Source organism: Procambarus clarkii, chromosome 30 (genome assembly GCF_040958095.1).
Source record: "Procambarus clarkii isolate CNS0578487 chromosome 30, FALCON_Pclarkii_2.0, whole genome shotgun sequence".
NCBI classification, from domain to species: Eukaryota; Metazoa; Arthropoda; class Malacostraca; order Decapoda; family Cambaridae; genus Procambarus; species Procambarus clarkii.
In genome coordinates this window covers 35,855,550-35,883,275 of record NC_091179.1, presented here as the reverse complement: position 1 = coordinate 35,883,275, position 27,726 = coordinate 35,855,550, and the positions used below count along the sequence as shown (strand labels likewise).

Sequence of the window (27,726 nt, the reverse complement as noted above, 5' to 3'; positions counted from 1 at the left end):
GTGCATTAAGATACTCTCTAAATTTCTCAATATGACATTGGTCCCTAAACAACAAAAAAGTGTCATCTACATATCTTCTGTACAAGACTGGTTTAAAGGCCGAAGGACAATTATCAAGCCAATTTATTTCGTGAAAACTCAAAAAAGCATTAGCCAGTGCAGGACCTAAAGGAGACCCCATTGCTACTCCATCAATTTGTTTATAATAAATATTATTAAACATAAAGATGGAGTCTTTAACTGCTATTTCTAACAGCCGTCTGAATATTTTACTACAAAATCCAGACACTAAGTTAGTGTCAACAAATAATTGACTTACACAGATATCAATGGTTTCTAACAAAGGAATATTAGTAAAAAGTGATTCAACATCGAAACTGGCCATTATAGTTGGGAACTCAAAATTTAGAGAGGAAAGTTCTTTTACAAAATCCTGAGAATTTCTCACAGTAAATTCATTATGCGTTAATGGTTCTAATAATGGAACCAGAAACTTAGCCAGTTTATAATTAAAAGTGCCAATCGCTGATAAAATAGGACGAATCGGTATACCTGCTTTATGAACTTTAGGTAACCCATATAAGATGCCAGGCTTAGAGCCAGTTGCAAGTAACTTAGTATAATCGAAAAGAGAGTCTTTCAAACTTCTTAAAACTCTATTCAGTTTATCCTCACATTTCAAAATATACGAGAATGGGTCTATATCAACCAACGTAAATTTAGAGGGGTCTTCTAACAACCTTTCCACCTTATTAACATACTCTAACTTGTCCAAAACTACTATACCCCTACCTTTATCTGGCCTGGTAATGCAAATACTACTATCATTCTTTAAGCTATTAATACACTCCAATTTCCTTTTGTCAAAAGGAGGGAATGTAGATCTATATTTACCAAAGTCGTTAAAGACTTCATGTGCTAAGGAGGAAACAGTACTGATGATATTGGTCCAACTATAATTTGTACCAGTCCTTAGGGTACAAGTTTTCAATGTGTTGCATAACCGCTCAAAACCTAAAAAATGATTAACAAATTTAGGTTTTTTACATGTCAACCCGAAGTCCAACCCTAGAGAGAGAAGTTCTTTCTCAATGGGAGACAGAACTCTCTTTGAAAAATTGAAAACCACCTTATCAGGGTCCACCGAATTAAATGAAGGTATACCCAAGTTACGCAATTTCTTCTCGTGAATAAGTCTACATTTTTCAACCCTTTTTTTCATTATAATTTTCATATTTACATTTTAAAGATGCAAAATCAACCCAGGAAACCAAGATCTTGAATTTCTCCAAGTTCACGTGCAATTCACTTTTCAGCCCATTTACCCGCTTCTGCTTTTCAGATATTTCAAAGTCCAACAATCTTAATAACCAAGAATTATATTCACTTGTCAACGCAAATTTGTCGGAATACACTTTAAACCTGAGGAATCTTGGGACCAAACGATGCGCCTTACAGGTTTGTAGAAATTCCCAATCCAAGTGAGCCTTCTTAACTGCGAAATCCACCTTCTCTATTCTTCTGTATAACGTAACTGTAGGTCTTCCATATCGTTTTACTAAAATATTTATGATCGATGTTCCCTTCGGGAATCTTAATTTTAAGATGAATAGGAAAACCAGGGATATACTGAACATCTTGTATCAGAATCTTTACTTTAAAAAACATAACGTTTCGAATACTTCTCGTATTCATCATCAGATGTGAAGTGATCAGAAGTGAAACGTGATCAAGTTTCACTTCTGATCACTTCACATCTGATGATGAATACGAGAAGTATTCGAAACGTTATGTTTTTTAAAGTAAAGATTCTGATACAAGATGTTCAGTATATCCCTGGTTTTCCTATTCATCTTAAAATTAAGATTCCCGAAGGGAACATCGATCATAAATATTTTAGTAAAACGATATGGAAGACCTACAGTTACGTTATACAGAAGAATAGAGAAGGTGGATTTCGCAGTTAAGAAGGCTCACTTGGATTTGGAATTTCTACAAACCTGTAAGGCGCATCGTTTGGTCCCAAGATTCCTCAGGTTTAAAGTGTATTCCGACAAATTTGCGTTGACAAGTGAATATAATTCTTGGTTATTAAGATTGTTGGACTTTGAAATATCTGAAAAGCAGAAGCGGGTAAATGGGCTGAAAAGTGAATTGCACGTGAACTTGGAGAAATTCAAGATCTTGGTTTCCTGGGTTGATTTTGCATCTTTAAAATGTAAATATGAAAATTATAATGAAAAAAGGGTTGAAAAATGTAGACTTATTCACGAGAAGAAATTGCGTAACTTGGGTATACCTTCATTTAATTCGGTGGACCCTGATAAGGTGGTTTTCAATTTTTCAAAGAGAGTTCTGTCTCCCATTGAGAAAGAACTTCTCTCTCTAGGGTTGGACTTCGGGTTGACATGTAAAAAACCTAAATTTGTTAATCATTTTTTAGGTTTTGAGCGGTTATGCAACACATTGAAAACTTGTACCCTAAGGACTGGTACAAATTATAGTTGGACCAATATCATCAGTACTGTTTCCTCCTTAGCACATGAAGTCTTTAACGACTTTGGTAAATATAGATCTACATTCCCTCCTTTTGACAAAAGGAAATTGGAGTGTATTAATAGCTTAAAGAATGATAGTAGTATTTGCATTACCAGGCCAGATAAAGGTAGGGGTATAGTAGTTTTGGACAAGTTAGAGTATGTTAATAAGGTGGAAAGGTTGTTAGAAGACCCCTCTAAATTTACGTTGGTTGATATAGACCCATTCTCGTATATTTTGAAATGTGAGGATAAACTGAATAGAGTTTTAAGAAGTTTGAAAGACTCTCTTTTCGATTATACTAAGTTACTTGCAACTGGCTCTAAGCCTGGCATCTTATATGGGTTACCTAAAGTTCATAAAGCAGGTATACCGATTCGTCCTATTTTATCAGCGATTGGCACTTTTAATTATAAACTGGCTAAGTTTCTGGTTCCATTATTAGAACCATTAACGCATAATGAATTTACTGTGAGAAATTCTCAGGATTTTGTAAAAGAACTTTCCTCTTTAAATTTTGAGTTCCCAACTATAATGGCCAGTTTCGATGTTGAATCACTTTTTACTAATATTCCTTTGTTAGAAACCATTGATATCTGTGTAAGTCAATTATTTGTTGACACTAACTTAGTGTCTGGATTTTGTAGTAAAATATTCAGACGGCTGTTAGAAATAGCAGTTAAAGACTCCATCTTTATGTTTAATAATATTTATTATAAACAAATTGATGGAGTAGCAATGGGGTCTCCTTTAGGTCCTGCACTGGCTAATGCTTTTTTGAGTTTTCACGAAATAAATTGGCTTGATAATTGTCCTTCGGCCTTTAAACCAGTCTTGTACAGAAGATATGTAGATGACACTTTTTTGTTGTTTAGGGACCAATGTCATATTGAGAAATTTAGAGAGTATCTTAATGCACAACATAGTAATATACGGTTTACTGCAGAGTGTGAAGTTAATAATTCATTGTCGTTTCTTGATGTAAAAGTGAATAACCTCAATGGGTTCAACACTAATGTTTTTAGGAAACCAACCTTTACTGGTTTAGGTTTAAATTTTAATTCCTTTGTTCCTGATATTTTTAAGAAAAATGCTATTTACACTCTACTGAATAGGGCCTTTGTTTTATGTTCTAATTGGAATAACTTTGATCAGGAAATTAATTTTCTTGTGAATTTTTTTTACATATAATGGTTATCCTGTGCATATGGTTTATACTTTTATAAGGAATTTCTTAAATAAGAAGTTTCATCCATCGTGTAGGATTACTACAGTGGAAAGGGATCTTAAATATATTAAATTACCATTTTATGGCAGTATTAGCTTTTCTGTAAGGAGTCGTTTGAGGAGACTGTTGCAGCAGTGTTATCCTCAAGTAGACTTTAGATTTATTTTTGTCAACACAAATACCATAGGCTCTTATTTTAAATTTAAAGATAAAGTGCCTATCCCCTTGTGCTCAAATGTCGTATATATGTATAATTGTTCCAGCTGTAATGCTGGATATGTCGGGAGTTCCATTCGGAACTTTAAGATTAGGATACTTGAGCACCGGGGATTATCTTTTAGGACTGGATTACCATTGTCTAAACCAGCATTTTCGGAGATTAGAAACCATTGTTATGAGTTTGATCATTCTCTGCTGGAATCTGATTTTAAAATTCTGGACACTTGTATGAATGGCCAGTCAGATTTGAGAGTAATGGAATCCTTATATATAAAGGAACTGCGGCCTCTGTTAAATAGCAACCTTTCAGCTGTCCAATTGTACACTGTATAATGCACAGTAGGCCCTGTAATTTGATTTTTAGTTTATTTTGGTAGTTTAATTTTGTTTAGTTTACCATGTCCTTGCCCTTACTTACTTATTTCAAGTCTTAACATTGTACATTAATATAATCTTCTATGTAGGATATATAATACATTTTTTGGTATTTAGTTTTATTTAATATTTGAGTTTTTTATAAGATTTTGGTTAGCACTTTATAATTGTCGTTTATTCTGTTTGTATTTTACATACATTTTTTGTAGATTTGTAGACATTACATAAATATTTGTTATAGTGTTTAGTATCTATGTGTTAGGTATCAAGTTTCACTTCTGATCACTTCACGTAAGTTTAATAGAATGGTTTGTTTTAGTAGTTATTAATTTCATCTTGTAGTTTAATGGATTTTAAATTAGTTTAATATATGTGACAGTATATATATATATATATATATATATATATATATATATATATATATATATATATATATATATATATATATATATATATATATATATATATATATATATATATATATATATGTCGTACCTAGTAGCCAGAACTCACTTTTTGGCATACTATTCAAGGCCCGATTTGCCTAATAAGCCAAGTTTTCCTGAATTAATATATTTTTTCTAATTTTTTTCTTATGAAATGATAAAGCTACCCATTTCATTATGTATGAGGTCAATTTATTTTTATTGGAGTTAAAATTAACGTAGATATATGACCGAACCTAACCAACCCTACCTAACCTAACCTAACCTATCTTTATAGGTTAGGTTTGGTTAGGTAGCCGAAAAAGTTAGGTTAGGTTAGGTTAGGTAGGTTAGGTAGTCGAAAAAACATTAATTCATGAAAACTTGGCTTATTAGGCAAATCGGGCCTTGCATATTAGGCTGAGAAGTGCGTTCTGGCTACTAGGTACGACATATATATATATATATATATATATATATATATATATATATATATATATATATATATATATATATATATATATATATATAAAACAATCTTTGGACAACACCCACCAGTGGGACTCGAACCCAGAAAGCACAACTACCTTCCAGTAGCTGCCATAACTAGTACCCTTTAACCCACTACACCATCAGACCCTACAAAAGAAGTAGAGACTTCGAGATATATATACATCTCAAATAACTCCACTTCCCGAGGGCGCTTTAACCCACTACACCATCAGACCCTACAAAAGAAGTAGAGACTTCGAGATATATATACATCTCAAATAACTCCACTTCCCGAGGGCGCCAGATAAGTGTGAGGTTAGTCTGCGTTTTTCATCAAGCCACTGTCAATGGGAGAGAACTCGTGTCCAGCTATAAGCCTATACTTGCATAAACCACAAGTGAAGATTAACAATCTTTGGACAACACCCACCAGTGGGACTCGAACCCAGAAAGCACAACTACCTTCCAGTAGCTGCCATAATTAGTACGCTTTAACCCACTACACCATCAGACCCTACAAAAGAAGTAGAGACTTCGAGATATATATACATCTCAAATATCTCCACTTCCCGAGGGCGCCAGATAAGTGTGAGGTTAGTCTGCGTTTTTCATCAAGCCACTGTCAATGTGAGAGAACTCGTGTCCAGCTATAAGCCTATACTTGCATAAACCACAAGTGAAGATTAACAATCTTTGGACAACACCCACCAGTGGGACTCGAACCCAGAAAGCCCAACTACCTTCCAGTAGCTGCCATAACTAGTACGCTTTAACCCACTACACCATCAGACCCTACAAAAGAAGTAGCGACTTCGAGATATATATACATCTCAAATATCTCCACTTCCCGAGGGCGCCAGATAAGTGTGAGGTTATAGGCTTATAGCTGGACACGAGTTCTCTCACATTGACAGTGGCTTGATGAAAAACGCAGACTAACCTCACACTTATCTGGCGCCCTCGAGAAGTGGAGATATTTGAGATGTATATATATCTCGAAGTCTCTACTTCTTTTGTAGGGTCTGATGGTGTAGTGGGTTAAAGCGTACTAGTTATGGCAGCTACTGGAAGGTAGTTGGGCTTTCTGGGTTCGAGTCCCACTGGTGGGTGTTGTCCAAAGATTGTTAATCTTCACTTGTGGTTTATGCAAGTATAGGCTTATAGCTGGACACGAGTTCTCTCACATTGACAGTGGCTTGATGAAAAACGCAGACTAACCTCACACTTATCTGGCGCCCTCGGGAAGTGGAGATATTTGAGATGTATATATATCTCGAAGTCTCTACTTCTTTTGTAGGGTCTGATGGTGTAGTGGGTTAAAGCGTACTAGTTATGGCAGCTACTGGAAGGTAGTTGTGCTTTCTGGGTTCGAGTCCCACTGGTGGGTGTTGTCCAAAGATTGTTAATCTTCACTTGTGGTTTATGCAAGTATAGGCTTATAGCTGGACACGAGTTCTCTCACATTGACAGTGGCTTGATGAAAAACGCAGACTAACCTCACACTTATCTGGCGCCCTCGGGAAGTGGAGATATTTGAGATGTATATATATCTCGAAGTCTCTACTTCTTTTGTAGGGTCTGATGGTGTAGTGGGTTAAAGCGTACTAGTTATAACAGCTACTGGAAGGTAGTTGTGCTTTCTGGGTTCGAGTCCCACTGGTGGGTGTTGTCCAAAGATTGTTAATCTTCACTTGTGGTTTATGCAAGTATAGGCTTATAGCTGGACACGAGTTCTCTCACATTGACAGTGGCTTGATGAAAAACGCAGACTAACCTCACACTTATCTGGCGCCCTCGGGAAGTGGAGATATTTGAGATGTATATATATCTCGAAGTCTCTACTTCTTTTGTAGGGTCTGATGGTGTAGTGGGTTAAAGCGTACTAGTTATGGCAGCTACTGGAAGGTAGTTGTGCTTTCTGGGTTCGAGTCCCACTGGTGGGTGTTGTCCAAAGATTGTTAATCTTCACTTGTGGTTTATGCAAGTATAGGCTTATAGCTGGACACGAGTTCTCTCACATTGACAGTGGCTTGATGAAAAACGCAGACTAACCTCACACTTATCTGGCGCCCTCGGGAAGTGGAGATATTTGAGATGTATATATATCTTGAAGTCTCTACTTCTTTTGTAGGGTCTGATGGTGTAGTGGGTTCAAGCGTACTAGTTATGGCAGCTACTGGAAGGTACTTGTGCTTTCTGGGTTCGAGTCCCACTGGTGGGTGTTGTCCAAAGATTGTTAATCTTCACTTGTGGTTTATGCAAGTATAGGCTTATAGCTGGACACGAGTTCTCTCACATTGACAGCGGCTTGATGAAAAACGCAGACTAACCTCACACTTATCTGGCGCCCTCGGGAAGTGGAGATATTTGAGATGTATATATATCTCGAAGTCTCTACTTCTTTTGTAGGGTCTGATGGTGTAGTGGGTTAAAGCGTACTAGTTATGGCAGCTACTGGAAGGTAGTTGTGCTTTCTGGGTTCAAGTCCCACTGGTGGGTGTTGTCCAAAGATTGTTAATCTTCACTTGTGGTTTATGCAAGTATAGGCTTATAGCTGGACACGAGTTCTCTCACATTGACAGTGGCTTGATGAAAAACGCAGACTAACCTCACACTTATCTGGCGCCCTCGGGAAGTGGAGATATTTGAGATGTATATATATCTCGAAGTCTCTACTTCTTTTGTAGGGTCTGATGGTGTAGTGGGTTAAAGCGTACTAGTTATAACAGCTACTGGAAGGTAGTTGTGCTTTCTGGGTTCGAGTCCCACTGGTGGGTGTTGTCCAAAGATTGTTAATCTTCACTTGTGGTTTATGCAAGTATAGGCTTATAGCTGGACACGAGTTCTCTCACATTGACAGTGGCTTGATGAAAAACGCAGACTAACCTCACACTTATCTGGCGCCCTCGGGAAGTGGAGATATTTGAGATGTATATATATCTCGAAGTCTCTACTTCTTTTGTAGGGTCTGATGGTGTAGTGGGTTAAAGCGTACTAGTTATGGCAGCTACTGGAAGGTAGTTGTGCTTTCTGGGTTCGAGTCCCACTGGTGGGTGTTGTCCAAAGATTGTTAATCTTCACTTGTGGTTTATGCAAGTATAGGCTTATAGCTGGACACGAGTTCTCTCACATTGACAGTGGCTTGATGAAAAACGCAGACTAACCTCACACTTATCTGGCGCCCTCGGGAAGTGGAGATATTTGAGATGTATATATATCTTGAAGTCTCTACTTCTTTTGTAGGGTCTGATGGTGTAGTGGGTTCAAGCGTACTAGTTATGGCAGCTACTGGAAGGTACTTGTGCTTTCTGGGTTCGAGTCCCACTGGTGGGTGTTGTCCAAAGATTGTTAATCTTCACTTGTGGTTTATGCAAGTATAGGCTTATAGCTGGACACGAGTTCTCTCACATTGACAGCGGCTTGATGAAAAACGCAGACTAACCTCACACTTATCTGGCGCCCTCGGGAAGTGGAGATATTTGAGATGTATATATATCTCGAAGTCTCTACTTCTTTTGTAGGGTCTGATGGTGTAGTGGGTTAAAGCGTACTAGTTATGGCAGCTACTGGAAGGTAGTTGTGCTTTCTGGGTTCGAGTCCCACTGGTGGGTGCTGTCCAAAGATTGTTAATCTTCACTTGTGGTTTATGCAAGTATAGGCTTATAGCTGGACACGAGTTCTCTCACATTGACAGTGGCTTGATGAAAAACGCAGACTAACCTCACACTTATCTGGCGCCCTCGGGAAGTGGAGATATTTGAGATGTATATATATCTCGAAGTCTCTACTTCTTTTGTAGGGTCTGATGGTGTAGTGGGTTAAAGCGTACTAGTTATAACAGCTACTGGAAGGTAGTTGTGCTTTCTGGGTTCGAGTCCCACTGGTGGGTGTTGTCCAAAGATTGTTAATCTTCACTTGTGGTTTATGCAAGTATAGGCTTATAGCTGGACACGAGTTCTCTCACATTGACAGTGGCTTGATGAAAAACGCAGACAAACCTCACACTTATCTGGCGCCCTCGGGAAGTGGAGATATTTGAGATGTATATATATCTCGAAGTCTCTACTTCTTTTGTAGGGTCTGATGGTGTAGTGGGTTAAAGCGTACTAGTTATGGCAGCTACTGGAAGGTAGTTGTGCTTTCTGGGTTCAAGTCCCACTGGTGGGTGTTGTCCAAAGATTGTTAATCTTCACTTGTGGTTTATGCAAGTATAGGCTTATAGCTGGACACGAGTTCTCTCACATTGACAGTGGCTTGATGAAAAACGCAGACTAACCTCACACTTATCTGGCGCCCTCGGAAAGTGGAGATATTTGAGATGTATATATATCTTGAAGTCTCTACTTCTTTTGTAGGGTCTGATGGTGTAGTGGGTTCAAGCGTACTAGTTATGGCAGCTACTGGAAGGTACTTGTGCTTTCTGGGTTCGAGTCCCACTGGTGGGTGTTGTCCAAAGATTGTTAATCTTCACTTGTGGTTTATGCAAGTATAGGCTTATAGCTGGACACGAGTTCTCTCACATTGACAGCGGCTTGATGAAAAACGCAGACTAACCTCACACTTACCTGGCGCCCTCGGGAAGTGGAGATATTTGAGATGTATATATATATCTCGAAGTCTCTACTTCTTTTGTAGGGTCTGATGGTGTAGTGGGTTAAAGCGTACTAGTTATGGCAGCTACTGGAAGGTAGTTGTGCTTTCTGGGTTCGAGTCCCACTGGTGGGTGTTGTCCAAAGATTGTTAATCTTCACTTGTGGTTTATGCAAGTATAGGCTTATAGCTGGACACGAGTTCTCTCACATTGACAGCGGCTTGATGAAAAACGCAGACTAACCTCACACTTACCTGGCGCCCTCGGGAAGTGGAGATATTTGAGATGTATATATATATCTCGAAGTCTCTACTTCTTTTGTAGGGTCTGATGGTGTAGTGGGTTAAAGCGTACTAGTTATGGCAGCTACTGGAAGGTAGTTGTGCTTTCTGGGTTCGAGTCCCACTGGTGGGTGTTGTCCAAAGATTGTTAATCTTCACTTGTGGTTTATGCAAGTATAGGCATATATATATATATATATATATATATATATATATATATATATATATATATATATATATATATATATATATATAATCTCTTTCAAGAGAGATTTGACCTGCTTTTTCCTACATTACGTTACTTCAGTACGTCTATAACATCAAGATACTACATTCAAGAGTAGTATATATGTAGTAGAATACGTTTCTACAGGGGGGTAATACGTACCCTACACTCGCTCTCCAAACCCCCTCACTTCGCTGTCGGTGCACCAACCTCGTCGATCAATAAACTACCACTTCCAGCCAGCACAAAGCTTCCCATTGGTGAATCAGTGATTCTACTCGACTTCAGCGCCATCTGCATTGGCTATGACTAAGCGTGCACTAGCAGTTGGCTTTAGAATATTCTGTGCACTCAAGGCTGATACTTCTATCTAGCATACGCTCTGTGTATTAGTGGAGGTTTTCAGCCAGCCAATATTCTCAGCACCTTTAACTCATTTTTTGTCTTGTTCATTGTAGAGTAACGTAACTATTATTTTATTTTATATTGTATATCTATTTTATATTGTTTATCTTTGTATTTTTGTTTAATTCGCACTGTACATAGCCAAGGGATTATCGTTGTTTATATTTGTTTAAAGTCCATTAAATTTTCATTGTTTATACGATTTGTTTTGCGTGTTTTCCCTTTTACTTGACCACAGGAGACAACAGCCAAGTAGTCAACTTTTTGTTCTCTTTTTTTTTTACTAATGTGATTGGCACTTACACCAGCCATAGGGAGTACTGCCTTACACCTACATTTTCCCATCACAATATATATATAGGCTAGTAGTCTGACCTTATACTTTCTAGCTTTCTAGGGCAGGTCACCTTACCACCATGTTAGGGGATGAAACCTACAGACAAAACTGCATAACTGTACACTGGATAATATATATAAGTTCTGCCAGATGGAAATAAATAAATAAACATAGGTTAAATGGATGCTATATTGTATTGACGTGCTATATTGAAGCTTATATGGGGATCTAATTTGTACATTCCAGGGCTCACATTAAGGCTTGTTACATTGTTTGATTAGAGCGGACTCAATCACATATCATTCAACGAAACTCTTACTTTTAACAATACATTTCGCCCCTTTAAAATTGATAGAATGATCACATAAACCGTAATGTAAATACAATGCGCTGGAGTACTGGGCTTTACGAATAGCATATGAATGTTGTTTTAAACGTATAGCAAGAGATTTACCAGTCTGGCCGATGTAAACACATGCACACTCATTGCAATGGATGGAGTACACACAACCTGCTACAGACGAAGGCGAGTTCTTAATTAACATGGACTTAACTGTATTAATTTTTTTGAACACTGGGTTATTATTAAGGTTTTTTCAGGGCTGGGGCGAACATTTACTAGTCCATCAAACGATACTAATAATCTATATAAATAAAAATGGAAATGTTTGTTCAAAATCGCTAAAATCTGAAAGTTCTTAATTGATTGCTTTGAAATTTTCCAACAACGTTCCATTCGCATCTGAGCGGGTTTTTATATACATACTATATAGATGTCACGTCTGTGATGGGAAAAAACATTTAAAAAAAAATAAACTATTTTCATGCGACGGAAATCTTCGAAACCTCTTTACCGATTGCTTTGAAATTTTGACACAACGTTGCCTTCAAATTGGCGTGTCTTTTTATATACCTAGTATATAGATGCCACCCCTCTGACAGGTAAGGTAATTATCAAAAGAAGGCACCAAACCGGGAAGGCTATGTAGCACCATCAAAGTGCGAAATAATCAGAGGGGGCTAAATATCACGAAGAATACCAATACGAGAACAAAAACGCATAAGGCGAACGATATCAAAAGTTCACTCGATTCACCAAGAATTCTATCGAGGGACAAGTGACTGGAAAGCAAGACACACGCTTGTCCTGGAAGTCAGGACATTCAATAAGGATATGCACAACTGTAAGAGGGACAACGCAATGTGGACAATAAGGAGCAGGGCAGCGCTCCATTAAGTGACAGTGGGTTAAGCGAGTATGGCAACCCGCAGCCTTGCTAAAGCAGTTTCCCACCACTGGTTATGGTGGTAGGAGGAAGGCCACGGGAACACACTACGTTTGAGAGTAGTAGGCATCCTTCAGTCTCGGGAGACTATGGAGTTGCGCCCTAGTTGTCAATCCTGGTGCAGCGTCTGGTGTGACTGATGAGGCCAATCCGAGAGTGGCAGTCCATCCCACACCGAGCACAAACGAAGTCCGATTCTGGTCTGTCTTCCTGGTTACCGGCTTTCCTTCTCTGTCTCTTTGCCTCCGATTCCTTGGCAAATGACTCCTCGAACTTGGAGAGATTTCGTTGAACAGACTGCCTCCAGGCTGAACGGTATGCAGCCAGTGTCTCCCATATAGCAAGATCGACGTCCATGGCTTTCAGGTCCCTTTTGCATTCGTCTTTGTACCGTAGCTGGGGCTTGCCTGCTGGACGCTTTCCCTGCATCAGCTCTCCGTACAGGAGATCCTTGGGAATCCTGCCGTCGCCCATTCGCACAACGTGCCGGAGCCAGCGCATTCGTCTCTGTTTCAGCATTGTGTACATGCTGGTGATTCTTGCTCTCCCCAAGACGTTGTTGTTTGTCACCTTGTCCTGCCAGGTGATGTTCAAGATGTGTCTAAGGCAGCGCATGTGGTAGGCATTCAGCTGTCTTTCCTGACGGGCGCGGAGTGTCCAAGACTCACTGCCATAGAGGAGAGTGCTCAGGACACAGGATCTGTAAACCTGAATCTTAGTATACTCAGTTAGCCTATTGTTGGCCCACACTCTCTTTGTCAGTTTGGACATGGTAGTAGATGCCTTACCGATGCGTTTGTTTAGCTCCGTATCAAGAGAGAGGGAGTCAGAGATTGTGGAGCCCAGGTACACGAAGTCGTGAACGACTTCCATTTTTGAATCAGAGATGCCGTTTTTGATGCAGAGGTTTGAGAGTACGCAGCTTGTTACTAAATACAGAGGCCCAACAACCCTGCCAACGGGCAAGGATGGAGGAATGAATAACAGGATAAAAGTCGGAATAAGGAATACCTTTATGGGAGATGGGACAAGAACAAATAGCTTCCTTAGCGGCAGCATTCACATGCTCATTGAAAGAAACACCAATATGGCTGGGAACCCATCAAAACTCTACCGATTTAAACTTACTAGAAATAAGAAACAGCCAATGATGAATCTCGATGACCACCGAATGGACAGGATTAAAGGACCCTAGAGCCATGAGGGCACTACGAGAGTCAACTACAACCACAAAGGAGGAATGAGAATGAGAAAGCAAGAGACGGAGAGTATAGAGAATAGCATAAAGTTCTGCTTTAAAGACGCTAGCCTCCGAAGGGAGGCGACACATATAAGTGTGTTCAGGAAAAACCACAGAGTAGCCCACACCGTCCGCATACTTAGACCGATCGGTGAAGATGGAAATAGAGTGGGAGTGCGAAGAAAAGTGCTCAAGGAAGAGGCTTTTCAGAATCGTAGGGGGGTAAAGGCTTTAGTAATACAAATCAAGGAGGTACAAAACTTAGGAAGGGGGACTCTCCACGGAGGCAAGGAAGGAACAATATGAGGAGAAACATTAGAAATATGAACAGAAAGAGAATTCCGTAAGCAAGATAACCGGGCAGAAAGAGGGAGACGATGAAGAGGAACAGGAGCTACAGGAGGAGTAAAAGTTAAAGCACGACAGAGGCGAGAGGAAAGATGTTGTAAGGACCGCGCAAGGTAGGGAAGACAGTAGCGATCACGGCGATCCTGAAGAGACCGCCGTGATATACATAAAAACTGAGGGCGGGAGTCGAACGAAAGGCACCAGAGCTGAGACGCAACACAGTATGGTGCAAAGCATCAAGATGGCGAAGAGTAGAAGGAGAAGCAGAAGAGAATGTAGGGGAACCATAATCGAGTTTAGACAGGACGAGAGAGGAGTGCAAAAGAGGAGCGTGCGCCTATCCGCTCCCCAAGAAGTATGGGACAAAACCTTAAGTAGGTTAAGGGCCTTAGAGCATTCAACTCGGAGGCAAGAGTTATGGGCTGACCAAGACAAACGAGTGTCAAAGACTAACCCCAAAAGCTTAGCGGAATCCCTGTACACAAGGGGATGACCATAAAGCGACAAAGAGGGACGAAGAACTACATGCTTCCGAGTAAAAGTTATAGCACAAGTCTTAGACACAGAGAACTTGAAGCCATGATCGGTGACCCAAGACGACACGGCATCAATCGCAAGTTGAAGCCGCCGTTGAAGGAGAGGCGAATCATCACCTTGACAGCAAAGAGTAAGATCATCAACATAGAGAGCGTAGAAGACACCAGAAGGAAGAGAGGAAAGAAGACCGTTGAGGGCAACTAGAAAAAGAGTAGAGCTCAGAAGTTCACCCTGGGGTACACCCTCATACTGCCGAAAAGGGGCAGAGAGAGTGGTACCAAGCCGCAGACGAAAGGAACGACGAGAGAGGAAGCTCTGGAGGAAGAGAGGGAGATTCCAATGAAGGCCAAAAGAATGAAGTTGAGACAGAATATGATACCTCCAGGTAGTCTCTTCTAGGTCAAAAGGACGGCAACAACGGAGGTCTTCGCAGCAAAAGCAGTACGAATATAGACCTCAAAGTTCACCAGGACATCCGTTGTGCTGCGGCACTTGCGAAAACCAAATTGAGAAGGGGAGAGGTGGTGATAGTGTTCTAAGAACTACATCAAACGAACGTTAACCATACGTTCAAAGAGCTTGCAGACACAACTCGTGAGGGCAATAGGGCGGAAGTCCATGGGGGATGACCCGAGAGACCCTGGTTTCCGAGTAAGTAATTATCAATAGAAGACCCTGGTTTCCGAACAGGGAGGACAACAGCATCGAGCCATTCTTCAGGGATTGACGACGACTCCCAGACCTGATTGTACAGACTCAGTAAGTACTGAGACGTGCACGGAGGGAGATGGCGAAGCATTTCATAATGAATGCCATCGGAGCCCGCTGCAGTAGAACCGCAAAGGGCTAGGGCAGACTGAAGCTCAGAGAGAGAGAAGGGATCATTATAGGGAAGGTGAAGATAAGTACAGAAATTTAAAGGATGAGATTCAAGAATAGGCTGACGAAGAAGGAAGGATTGGGGAAGATGAGAACCAGAACTAACAGATCAAAAATGGGAACCCAGTTCGGTTGTGACCTGCAACGGGTCCGCCAATAGAGCACCATGGAGGCAAAGGACCGGTGAGACATCGAGAACGAACTTACCCGCAATCTTGCGGATACGCTTCTAGACCAGTGGGAGAGGAGTTTCGGACGTAACGATGGAGACATAAGACTTCCTGCAAGCACGTTTAGCCACACGGATGGTCCTACGGTCCACTGCACTCGCCTTCAGAAACAAAAGACCTTCAGAAACAAAAGATGGTTGAAAAGACTCAACCATCTGCCGGCGGCGATGTTTCTTCCAGGCTGCACGCTTACAGCGGACAGCCCGAGCACAGTCCACATTCCACCAGGGAATGCACTTCCGCGTTTCCCGAGAGGAAGAGCGAGGAATAGAGTGGAGGGCAGCGTCAAAGACAGTGTCATGATAAAGAAGGAGGGCGCGAGGGAGAGGCAGAATGGAGAGGTCGGAAATAGTAGCACGGAGAGTAAAGAGGCACCAGTCAGCCTCGGCAAACCGCCACCTAGGGAAGGAGAGAGGAGGGTGAAAAGACAAGGATAGGAAAATGGTCACTGCCATGGAGGTCATCAAGGACCCACCACCCGAAATCTAAGGAAAAGGAAGATGAGCACAGAGAAAGATCGAGACAAGAAAGAGAGCGAGTCCGAGAGTCCAAATGAGTGGGCTCACCAGAATTAAGAAGGGACAGGGAAGAAGAGAGGATGAAAGGTTTAAGGAGGCGACCCTGGGTGTTTGTCTGCACATCACCCCACAGGGCAAGACGACAACTGATATCACCGAGCAGAAGCACAGGCTCTGGCAAGGAGTCTAGGAGGTGTTTAAGATCGGGAAAAGAAAGTGGGACAGAGGGGGGGGGGAGATAAATGGAACAAACCGTGTACCATCTACGCACAAAGACACAGGCAGCAGAACAGTGGAGAGGCGAGGAAAAAAGTAAGGGGACAAAGGAAACATCGAAGCGAATCAAGAGAGCAGAAGAATTATGAGCCCCAGCAACAGCTGGGGGGGGGGGGATTGAAAAGAATAGCCATGGAAGCGATCAGGACGAGCACCAAGCATCGGCTCCTGGAGTCAGACACAAAGGGGTGAAAACTGTGAAATGAGAAGTTGGAGGTCAAGGAAATTAGCGCAATATCCATAGATGTTCCATTGAAAAATAGACATCGACAGAGAGAGAGGAGAGCAAAGAAGAAACAAAGGTGAAGAAGGAACACAGCACGCTAAAAAAGCACAGGGTTAGGATCAGGGTCTGCAAAGTCAGGGTTAGGGGGCAGGGGCAAACTGAGTTAAGAAGGAGGGAAGAAGCAGGAGGCCAGACCAGAGGTGGACGAGCAGGGTCTGGAGCAGAAGGAAGAGTAGGGGGAGGGGCAGAAAGAGGGGAGTGCACCTCAGCAAGGGCAGTAACAGAGATGGAACTGGGGGCTAAAGAAACCCCCACAGTAGGAACAGGGGGCCCCACCACCAAAGCAGGAGGGGAAGGAACGATAGAATCAGAGATAGAGGGTTATCTTCTTGAGGTTATCTTGAGATGATTTTTGGGCTTTTTAGTGTCCCCGCGGCCCGGTCCTCGACCAGGCCTTCATCCCCAGGAAGCAGCCCGTGACAGCTGACTAACACCCAGGTACCTATTTTACTGCTAGGTAACAGGGGCAAAGAAGAAAGTGAAGCCTTCTTACCGACCGGGAAAGAGGAAGGAGAGGAGCTAGGTTTCCACTTCTGACTCAAAGAGACAGGCGTCCCACCAGCAATGTACTGGGCAACTGACTCCGGCGTCTCGATAGAAGAAGAGCGAGAAAGAACAACACAACCACAGAGAGAGCGATGGACATCGGCCCGCGCAGTCAGGCGGCGTGGAGAGCCAAGAGATGGAGGAGAATGACGGGAAGGAGGACCAGAGTGAGAGGAGAAAGAAGACACAGGAGACGTGACAGACTGGGTAGAGAGAAGGGGAGCCCTAGACAGAGAACCAGGAGGGGGGACCATCCAGGACACAATGGAGGAAAATAGGGGAGGTAGTGGTGGGCGTGTCCGGGTCTAAGGTTTGGAAACGATTGTGAGACTGAGGAAGGTGGGATGGACGAGGAGAGGAAGAGCGCACCACGCGAGCATAGGAGACGCCAGCGAAAGAGGGGAGATGATGAACTTGGCGCCGAGCCTCAGGAAAAGACAAACGGTCCCGGTGCTTCAAGTTGAAGACAGCCGCCTCAAGTTTGTAACGAATACACGCACGGGAGAAGGTAGGGTGGGCCTCACCGTAATTGAGGGAACGGGCCTGGGGAGAAGTGCACTCCAACTTAGAATGACCCTCGCCTCCACACAAGGAACACAGAGAGACAGGACTAGAGCATTTGAGGGCACCATGCCCAAACCGCCAGTACTTACTGCAGAGCCAAGGAGATGAAATATACTCCTGAACGGAGCATCTGGCACTAGCAAGAATGACAGAGGGCGGAAGGGTCTTACTATCAAAGGTAACCTTCACAACCCGAAGGGGCAGACGGCGATGACCACGAGGGGGACGAGTAAACGTATCCACCTGGAGGACAGAATAACCCTGGGCCTCGAGGATATGCTTGATATCCTCGTGGCAGTCCTTGAGATCCCTAACACCGGTCGCAATATGGTACGGGAGGATAACAGTGCCAACACTGGCATTCAACCGAACGTTCTTCGAGATCCTAACAGGGGTCTCGTCAAGGCAGAATAAGGTTGTCAAGCGGGTGGCCGTATCCTGAGAAGGAGCAGCAACGACACAGGTACCAAGACGGGTGGGGTTGAAGGTGACAGAGGCATCTATAGAACCGACAAGACGCCTATGAAAGGAAAAATCGTCAGGAGGAGTGGAATCCAAAGGATGGAGGTCAAAGTACTTAGTCCACGTAGCAGGACCAAACAAAGCATGGAAGGAATTAGTATGGAAAGGGAGCACACGAGAGTGGTCGTGGCGGGGACGGCGATGAGAACCTTTAGAGACGGGTCAAAAGGTGCAGTAGTCATAAGAAGAGATGGAGCCGTGCAAGGGGACGAGACGGTCACCACAGCAGACTTCGGGTTCGACCCAACCACAGAGGAATGAGGGGAGCAGGGAGGAAGAGTCCGGTCTGGGCCTAAACCGGGTCCTGTAGTGGGGGCTACAGATCCCGGTCTTCCAGGACGGTCTGACTCAGGGGCCTGGTCGCCCACCCCATGAGCCTGGGTAAGAGAAGTCAAGTCGTCATCCATGCAGCAAACCAATATCTAAAGAATGGGACCTGGATCCAAGGGATACCACCTACCAGGGCAGCCAGGGAGGCCGAGCGTGGGCCAGTGCAGGAAGGGTGCGTTGTCCCCAACGGTGCTCCCCCTTTCAACAGGGGAGTCCTATTACTTCGTCCATTCTCCCACACTGGTGCTAAGATCCCAGTCCCCCCTATCACCCCAGCCTGGACACCCAACCATCCACTCAGGGCGGCCTCTCACAGGCGACCCCTCCAGCGAGTGGTCCGATGGCTCACAAGGCCCCTACGTGGTACCCTTCAGCATGTACACCACCCAAAGAGGAGGCAAAGGCAACCCACACCGGTCCCAGGGAAGTGTACATGAGCCCCTCACCATGGCAGGGAGGCACTACGGAGGGGCCCCTCTGAGAGGTAAAAACATAGATTTTTTGAAAAACAGCACCATCTGTTGCACATAATAGCAACATGCACGCTATACTATGTCACGAATTCCATTTCAATGTTTCCGACTGCACTGATAAATTTTATTTTCATAGATTTTGATTTATTTTATTTTTTATTGAATTATTTTGTGTGACATTGTGTTGGAATTGAGCTTTGTTGTTTACCATACAGTTCTTTTCGTAAGTATAAGAATAGATGCCACACCTGTGACAGGTAAAACGATGCTTCTCTTGAAAAACAGCGCCATCTGTTGCATGTAAGAGCAACATACATGCTATACTATATATGTTACTATTCCATTTCAATGTTTCTGATTGCATTGATAAATTGAATTTTCATAGATTTTGATTTATTTTCGTTTTAATTAAATTATTTTGTGTGAATTGCATTGGAATTGAGCTGTGTTGTTTACCATACCATTCATTTAGTGAGTATATTTTTTTTCATATTTTCATTTCATTTTTAAATGTTTTTCTTATATTTCAGTGAAGGGACAATCAGATCACTTGATGTTCCCAATTTTCTAATGGGAACATCAGACCACTTGGGAAGGCATCAGACGAGGCAGTGGGGAATTTTGGGGATGACAAGGGGACGGAAGTGACAGATGGTGAGAAGGACGAGGGGACAAGGGAGGGGGGTAATAGTGGGGAAGGATGAGGGAAAGGGGGAGTTTGGGATGGTGGGGACGAGGGGATGGGGGAATGGAGAATGGTCGGGGGGACAAAGGGACAGGGGAGTGGGGCATGGTGGGCCAACCTGTCCTCTTAAAAATAACGTCGCTTCTGGCCGTTTGCCCGTATGGCTGAAAGTGGACGTAAGTTGAAAATGAAAATATTTTTTTTTTAAACATCAGTAAGTTAAGGGTCCTCTGGTAGTTAGGTAGGCAGGAAATTCTCATAAAGTTTCATATTTGTATGAAAAATGTTAATTGAAAGTTTCCTCTCATAACCTTTCTGAGTAGGCAAGACGACTCAAACAGAAAACGGGACAGTACGTCACTTTTTTGAGTCGATTTCATTTCAAATTACGTCCACTTTTGGCCATAGCGCACATACGAGCGAAAAGCGACGTTATTTTTAAGAGGACGGGTTGGGGAAGGAAGAGGGGGATGGTGGAGTGGGGAATGGTGGGGAGGATGAGGGGAGGGTGAAGTAGGGAAGGGTTGGGAGGCCTAGGAGACGGGTGAAGGGGGAATGGTGGGAAGGACTGGGGGACAGGGAAGGTTGCTGTGGCTCCGCAACGCACATGCGTTGCGGAGCCACAACACCGCGTGGCCGGGTACTGCTAATAGAACGATGATAATAATAATAGCTCGTTGGTATTACCAACGAGCTTTTTATTTCTGGCTTAGACTTGGGAACCTGTTTGTTGAACGTCTTTTTTTGTTTGACCAAAAGCGACATCCAAGACAGATTTTGGGTGTTTTAACTTCTACCCAATTTCAAATATTCTAGTTATTTCTTCATAAAAAAACTCCGGGCTGCAAACTCTCAAGACTCTGAGAAACATTCCAGAAAATACTGCCTGCTTAACCTGATCATGATGATTTGAGTAGAAATGAACATACGAGCGCACATTGGTAGGTTTCCTATACACATTGAATTTGAGACTCCTACCGATACTATGAATCATGGTGTCTAAAAATGCCAGAACACTATTCTCTTCATTCTCCATTTTGAATTTAATTGACGGACCCAGCGAATTAAATTGAATGAGAAAATCAGTTTGGTCATGGTTAACCGGCCACAGGAACAAAATATCGTCAACATACCTATACCACACCAAATTCGAAGGTAAACTCCTAAGTAAGATATTCGTTTCAAAACATTCCATGTACAAATTGCTCAACACCGAGGAGAGGGGAAGTACCCATCGCCATGGCAATATTTGAGTAAAAAATGAATCATTATAAAAGAAATAATGATCTTTATTACACAGTTTTATGAGTTCAATATTGGTAAAAAGTACCAATATTGAAATCATAAAACTGAATCCTAGTGATTCTATCCTCAGTTCTTTATATTATTGAAAGGAAAAACTTCTACTATCTAATTGTTTAGAACGTCAATGTTTACACTACAGAGCACTGTGTTAAAAAAGTACTATCTGTACACGAGGTTGGGTTTCTGAGGAGAGTGTATTAGGTATGGAGAGTGCATCAGGTATGGAGAGTGCATCAGGTATGGAGTGTGCATCAGGTATGGAGAGTGTGCATCAGGTATGGAGAGTGTGCATCAGGTATGGAGAGTGCATCAGGTATGGAGAGTGTCTCAGGTATGGAGAGTGCCTCAGGTATGGAGACTGCATCAAGTAAGGAGAGTGCATCAGGTGTGGAGAGTACCTCAGGTATGGAGACTGCATCAGGTATGGAGAGAGCCTCAGGTATGGAGAGTATGCATCAGGTATGGAGAGTGCCTCAGGTATGGAGAGTGCCTCAGGTATGGAGAGTGCCACAGATATGGAGAGTGCATCAGGTGTGGAGAGAGCATTAGGTATGGAGAGTGCATCAGGTATGGAGAGTGCATCAGGTATGGAGAGTGCCTCAGGTTTGGAGAGTGCATCAGGTGAGGAGAGTGCCTCAGGTATGGAGATTGCATCAGGTATGGAGAGTGCATCGGGTATGGAGAGTGCATTAGGTATGGAGAGTGCATCAGGTATGGAGAGTGCATTAGGAATGGAGAGTGTGCATCAGGTATGGAGAGTGTGCATCAGGTATGGAGAGTGCTTCAGGTATGGAGAGTGCATCAAGTATGGAGAGTGCATCAGGTGTGGAGAGTGCCTCAGGTTTGGAGATTGCATCAGGTATGGAGAGTGCCTCAGGTATGGAGAGTGCCTCAGGTATAGAGAGTGCCTCAGGTATGGAGAGTGCATCAGTTGTGGAGAGTGCATCAGGTATGGAGAGAGTGCATCAGGTATGGAGTGTACATCAGGTATGGAGAGTGCATCAGGTATAGAGAGTGCCTAAGGTATGGAGAGTGCATCAGGTATGGAGAGTGCCTCAGATATGGAGAGTGCCTCAGATATGGAGAGTGCATCAGGTGTGGAGAGAGCATTAGGTATGGAGAGTGCATCAGGTATGGAGAGTGCATCAGGTATGGAGAGTGCCTCAGGTTTGGAGAGTGCATCAGGTGAGGAGAGTGCCTCAGGTATGGAGATTGCATCAGGTATGGAGAGTGCATCGGGTATGGAGAGTGCATTAGGTATGGAGAGTGCATCAGGTATGGAGAGTGCATTAGGAATGGAGAGTGTGCATCAGGTATGGAGAGTGTGCATCAGGTATGGAGAGTGCTTCAGGTATGGAGAGTGCATCAAGTATGGAGAGTGCATCAGGTGTGGAGAGTGCCTCAGGTTTGGAGATTGCATCAGGTATGGAGAGTGCCTCAGGTATGGAGAGTGCATCAGGTATGGAGAGTGCATCAGGTATGGAGAGTGCATCAGGTATGGAGAGTGTGCATCAGGTATGGAGAGTGCATCAGGTATAGAGAGTGCCTCAGGTATGGAGAGTGCATCAGGTGTGGAGAGTGCATCAGGTATGGAGAGTGCCTCAGATATGGAAAGTGCCTCAGATATGGAGAGTGCATCAGGTGTGGAGAGTGCCTCAGGTATGGAGAGTGCATCAGGTATGGAGAGTGCTTCAGGTATGGAGAGTGCATCAGGTATGGAGAGTGCCTCAGGTATGGAGAGTGCATCAGGTGAGGAGAGTGCCTCAGGTATAAAGAGTGCATTAGGTATGGAGAGTGCATCAGGTGAGGAGAGTGCATCGGGTATGGAGAGTGCATTAGGAATGGAGAGTGCATCAGGTATGGAGAGTGCATCTGGCATGGAGAGTACATCAGGTATGGAGAGTGCATCAGATATGGAAAGTGCTTCAGGTATGGAGAGTGTGCATCAGGTATGGAGAGTGAATCAGGTATGGAGAGTGCATCAGGTATGGAGAGTGCATCAGGTATGGAGAGTGCATCAGGTATGGAGAGTGCCTCAGGTTTGGAGAGTGCATCAGGTGAGGAGAGTGCCTCAGGTATGGAGATTGCATCAGGTATGGAGAGTGCATCGGGTATGGAGAGTGCATTAGGTATGGAGAGTGCATCAGGTATGGAGAGTGCATTAGGAATGGAGAGTGTGCATCAGGTATGGAGAGTGTGCATCAGGTATGGAGAGTGCTTCAGGTATGGAGAGTGCATCAAGTATGGAGAGTGCATCAGGTGTGGAGAGTGCCTCAGGTTTGGAGATTGCATCAGGTATGGAGAGTGCCTCAGGTATGGAGAGTGCATCAGGTATAGTGAGTGCATCAGGTATGGAGAGTGTGCATCAGGTATGGAGAGTGCATCAGGTATAGAGAGTGCCTCAGGTATGGAGAGTGCATCAGGTGTGGAGAGTGCATCAGGTATGGAGAGTGCCTCAGATATGGAGAGTGCCTCAGATATGGAGAGTGCATCAGGTGTGGAGAGTGCCTCAGGTATGGAGAGTGCATCAGGTATGGAGAGTGCTTCAGGTATGGAGAGTGCATCAGGTATGGAGAGTGCCTCAGGTATGGAGAGTGCATCAGGTGAGGAGAGTGCCTCAGGTATAAAGAGTGCATTAGGTATGGAGAGTGCATCAGGTGAGGAGAGTGCATCGGGTATGGAGAGTGCATTAGGTATGGAGAGTGCATCAGGTATGGAGAGTGCATCTGGCATGGAGAGTACATCAGGTATGGAGAGTGCATCAGATATGGAAAGTGCTTCAGGTATGGAGAGTGTGCATCAGGTATGGAGAGTGAATCAAGTATGGAGAGTGCATCAGGTATGGAGAGTGCATCAGGTATGGAGAGTGTCTCAGGTATGGAGAGCGCATCAGGTATGGAAAGTGCCTCACGTATGGAGAGTGCATCAGGTGTGGAGAGTGCATCAGGTATGAAGAATGCCTCAGGTATGGAGAGTGCCTCAGGTATGGAGAGTGCCTCAGGTATGGAGAGTGCAACAGGTGTGAAGAGTGCCTCAGGTATGGAGATTGCATCAGGTATAGAGAGTGCCTCAGGTATGGAGAGTGCATCAGGTATGGACAGTGCCTCAGATATGGAGAGTGCCTCAGATATGGAGAGTGCATCAGGTGTGGAGAGTGCCTCAGGTATGGAGAGTGCATCAGGTATGGAGAGTGCCTCAGGTATGGAGAGTGCATCAGGTATGGAGAGTGCCTCAGGTATGGAGAGTGCATCAGGTGAGGAGAGTGCCTCAGGTATGGAGAGTGCATCAGGTACGGAGAGTGTGCATCAGGTATGGAGAGGGAATCAGGTATGGAGAGTGCATCAGATATGGAAAGTGCTTCAGGTATGGAGAGTGTGCATCAGGTATGGATAGTGAATCAGATATGGAGAGTGCCTCAGGTATGGAGAGTGCATCAGGTATGGAGAGTGTCTCAGGTATGGAGAGCGCATAAGGTATGGAAAGTGCCTCACGTATGGAGAGTGCATCAGGTGTGGAGAGTGCATCAGGTATGAAGAATGCCTCAGGTATGGAGAGTGCCTCAGGTATGGAGAGTGCATCAGGTATGGAGAGTGCCTCAGGTATGGAGAGTGCATCAGGGATGGAGAGTGCCTCAGATATGGAGAGTGTATCAGGTGTGGAGAGTGCCTCAGGTATGGAGAGTGCATCAGTTATGGAGAGTGCCTCAGATATGGAGAGTGCCTCAGATATGGAGAGTGCATCAGGTGTGGAGAGTGCCTCAGGTATGGAGAGTGCATCAGGTATGGAGAGTGCCTCAGGTATGGAGATTGCATCAGGTATGGAGAGTGCCTCAGGTATGGAGAGTGCATCATGTGAGGAGAGTGCATCGGGTATGGAGAGTGCATCAGGTATGGAGAGTGCATTAGGTATGGAGAGTGTGCATCAGGTATGGAGAGTGTGCATCAGGTATGGAGAGGAAATCAGGTATGGAGAGTGCCTCAGGTAAGGAGAGTGCATTATGTATGGAGAGTGTCTCAGGTATGGAGAGTGCATCAGGTGAGGAGAGTGCATCGGGTATGGAGAGTGCATTAGGTATGGAGAGTGCATCAGGTATGGAGAGTGCATCAGGTATTGAGAGTGCATTAGGTATGGAGAGTGCATCAGGTATGGAGAGTGCATCTGGCATGGAGAGTACATTAGGTATGGAGAGTGCATCAGATATGGAAAGTGCTTCAGGTATGGAGAGTGTGCATCAGGTATGGAGAGTGAATCAGGTATGGTGAGTGCATCAGGTATGGAGAGTGCATCAGGTATGGAGAGTGTCTCAGGTATGGAGAGCGCATCAGGTATGGAAAGTGCCTCACGTATGGAGAGTGCATCAGGTGTGGAGAGTGCATCAGGTATGAAGAATGCCTCAGGTATGGAGAGTGCCTCAGGTATGGAGAGTGCATCAGGTGTGAAGAGTGCCTCAGGTATGGAGATTGCATCAGGTATGGAGAGTGCCTCAGATATGGAGATTGCATCAGGTGTGGAGAGTGCCTCAGGTATGGAGAGTGCATCAGGTATGGACAGTGCCTCAGATATGGAGAGTGCCTCAGATATGGAGAGTGCATCAGGTGTGGAGAGTGCCTCAGGTATGGAGAGTGCATCAGGTATTGAGAGTGCCTCAGGTATGGAGAGTGCATCAGGTATGGAGAGTGCCTCAGGTATGGAGAGTGCATCAGGTGAGGAGAGTGCCTCAGGTATGGAGAGTGCATCAGGTATGGAGAGTGTGCATCAGGTATGGAGAGGGAATCAGGTATGGAGAGTGCATCAGGTGTGGAGAGTGCCTCAGGTATGGAGAGTGCATCAGGTATTGAGAGTGCCTCAGGTATGGAGAGTGCATCAGGTATGGAGAGTGCCTCAGGTATGGAGAGTGCATCAGGTGAGGAGAGTGCCTCAGGTATGGAGAGTGCATCAGGTTTGGAGAGTGTGCATCAGGTATGGAGAGGGAATCAGGTATGGAGAGTGCATCAGATATGGAAAGTGCTTCAGGTATGGAGAGTGTGCATCAGGTATGGATAGTGAATCAGATATGGAGAGTGCCTCAGGTATGGAGAGTGCATCAGGTATGGAGAGTGTCTCAGGTATGGAGAGCGCATTAGGTATGGAAAGTGCCTCACGTATGGAGAGTGCATCAGGTGTGGAGAGCGCATCAGGTATGAAGAATGCCTCAGGTATGGAGAGTGCCTCAGGTATGGAGAGTGCATCAGGTGTGAAGAGTGCCTCAGGTATGGAGAGTGCATCAGGTATGGAGAGTGCCTCAGGTATGGAGAGTGCATCAGGTATGGAGAGTGCCTCAGATATGGAGAGTGCCTCAGATATGGAGAGTGCATCAGGTGTGGAGAGTGCCTCAGGTATGGAGAGTGCATCAGGTATGGAGAGTGCCTCAGGTATGGAGATTGCATCAGGTATGGAGAGTGCCTCAGGTATGGAGAGTGCATCATGTGAGGAGAGTGCATCGGGTATGGAGAGTGCATCAGGTATGGAGAGTGCATTAAGTATGGAGAGTGTGCATCAGGTATGGAGAGTGTGCATCAGGTATGGAGAGGAAATCAGGTATGGAGAGTGCCTCAGGTAAGGAGAGTGCATTATGTATGGAGAGTGTCTCAGGTATGGAGAGTGCATCAGGTATGGAGAGTGCCTCAGGTATGGAGAGTACATCAGGTGTGGAGAGTGATACAGGTATGGAGATTGCATCAGGTATGGAGAGTGCCTCAGGTATGGAGAGTGCATCAGGTATGGAGAGTGCATCAGGTATTGAGAGTGTGCATCAGGTATGGAGAGTGCATCAGGTATAGAGAGTGCCTCAGGTATGGAGAGTGCATCAGGTGTGGAGAGTGCATCAGGTATGGAGAGTGCCTCAGATATGGAGAGTGCCTCAGATATGGAGAGCGCATCAGGTGTGGAGAGTGCCTCAGGTATGGAGAGTGCATCAGGTATGGAGAGTGCTTCAGGTATGGAGAGTGCATCAGGTATGGAGAGTGCCTCAGGAATGGAGAGTGCATCAGGTGAGGAGAGTGCCTCAGGTATAAAGAGTGCATTAGGTATGGAGAGTGCATCAGGTATGGAGAGTGCATCTGGCATGGAGAGTACATTAGGTATGGAGAGTGCATCAGATTTGGAAAGTGCATCAGGTATGGAGAGTGTGCATCAGGTATGGAGAGTGAATCAGTTATGGAGAGTGCCTCAGTTATGGAGAGTGCATCAGGTATGGAGAGAGTGCATCAGGTATGGAGTGTGCATCAGGTATGGAGAGTGCATCTGGTATAGAGAGTGCCTCAGGTATGGAGAGTGCATCAGGTATGAAGAGTGCCTCAGGTATGGAGAGTGCCTCAGGTATGGAGAGTGCATCAGGTGTGAAGAGTGCCTCAGGTATGGAGAGTGCATCAGGTATGGAGAGTGCCTCAGGTATGGAGAGTGCATCAGGTATGGAGAGTGCCTCAGGTATGGAGAGTGTATCAGGTATGGCGAGTTCCTCAGGTATGGAGAGTGCATCAGGTGTGGAGAGTGCATCGGGTATGGAGAGTGCATTAGGTATGGAGAGTGCATCGGGTATGGAGAGT

The 27,726-nt window shown here is 44.2% G+C and overlaps 4 protein-coding genes across 4 annotated transcripts in view; 3 read left to right on the top strand and 1 right to left on the bottom strand.

Moving 5' to 3' along the window:
• LOC123749441 (bestrophin-1-like) overlaps positions 1-27,726 on the bottom strand; it is a 191,595-nt gene that overhangs the window by 158,218 nt on the left and 5,651 nt on the right. The window lies entirely within an intron of this gene.
• LOC138370048 (uro-adherence factor A-like) lies at positions 21,604-24,614 on the top strand. The gene is made up of 9 exons (XM_069333824.1): positions 21,604-21,745; positions 21,912-22,055; positions 22,184-22,309; positions 22,476-22,619; positions 22,676-23,071; positions 23,348-23,491; positions 23,692-23,889; positions 23,946-24,341; positions 24,526-24,614. The coding sequence occupies exons 1-9, from the start codon at positions 21,604-21,606 to the stop codon at positions 24,612-24,614; spliced, it is 1,779 nt and encodes a 592-aa protein (XP_069189925.1).
• LOC138370047 (uro-adherence factor A-like) lies at positions 24,618-26,961 on the top strand. The gene is made up of 5 exons (XM_069333823.1): positions 24,618-24,813; positions 24,940-25,105; positions 25,358-25,791; positions 26,176-26,391; positions 26,702-26,961. The coding sequence occupies exons 1-5, from the start codon at positions 24,618-24,620 to the stop codon at positions 26,959-26,961; spliced, it is 1,272 nt and encodes a 423-aa protein (XP_069189924.1).
• The window catches only part of LOC138370046 (uro-adherence factor A-like), a 2,124-nt gene continuing 1,373 nt past the window's right edge, over positions 26,976-27,726 (top strand). Inside the window, exon 1 of the mRNA XM_069333822.1 lies at positions 26,976-27,499. Within this exon, the coding sequence (XP_069189923.1) occupies positions 26,976-27,499 (524 nt within the window). The remainder of the gene's footprint in view (positions 27,500-27,726) is intronic.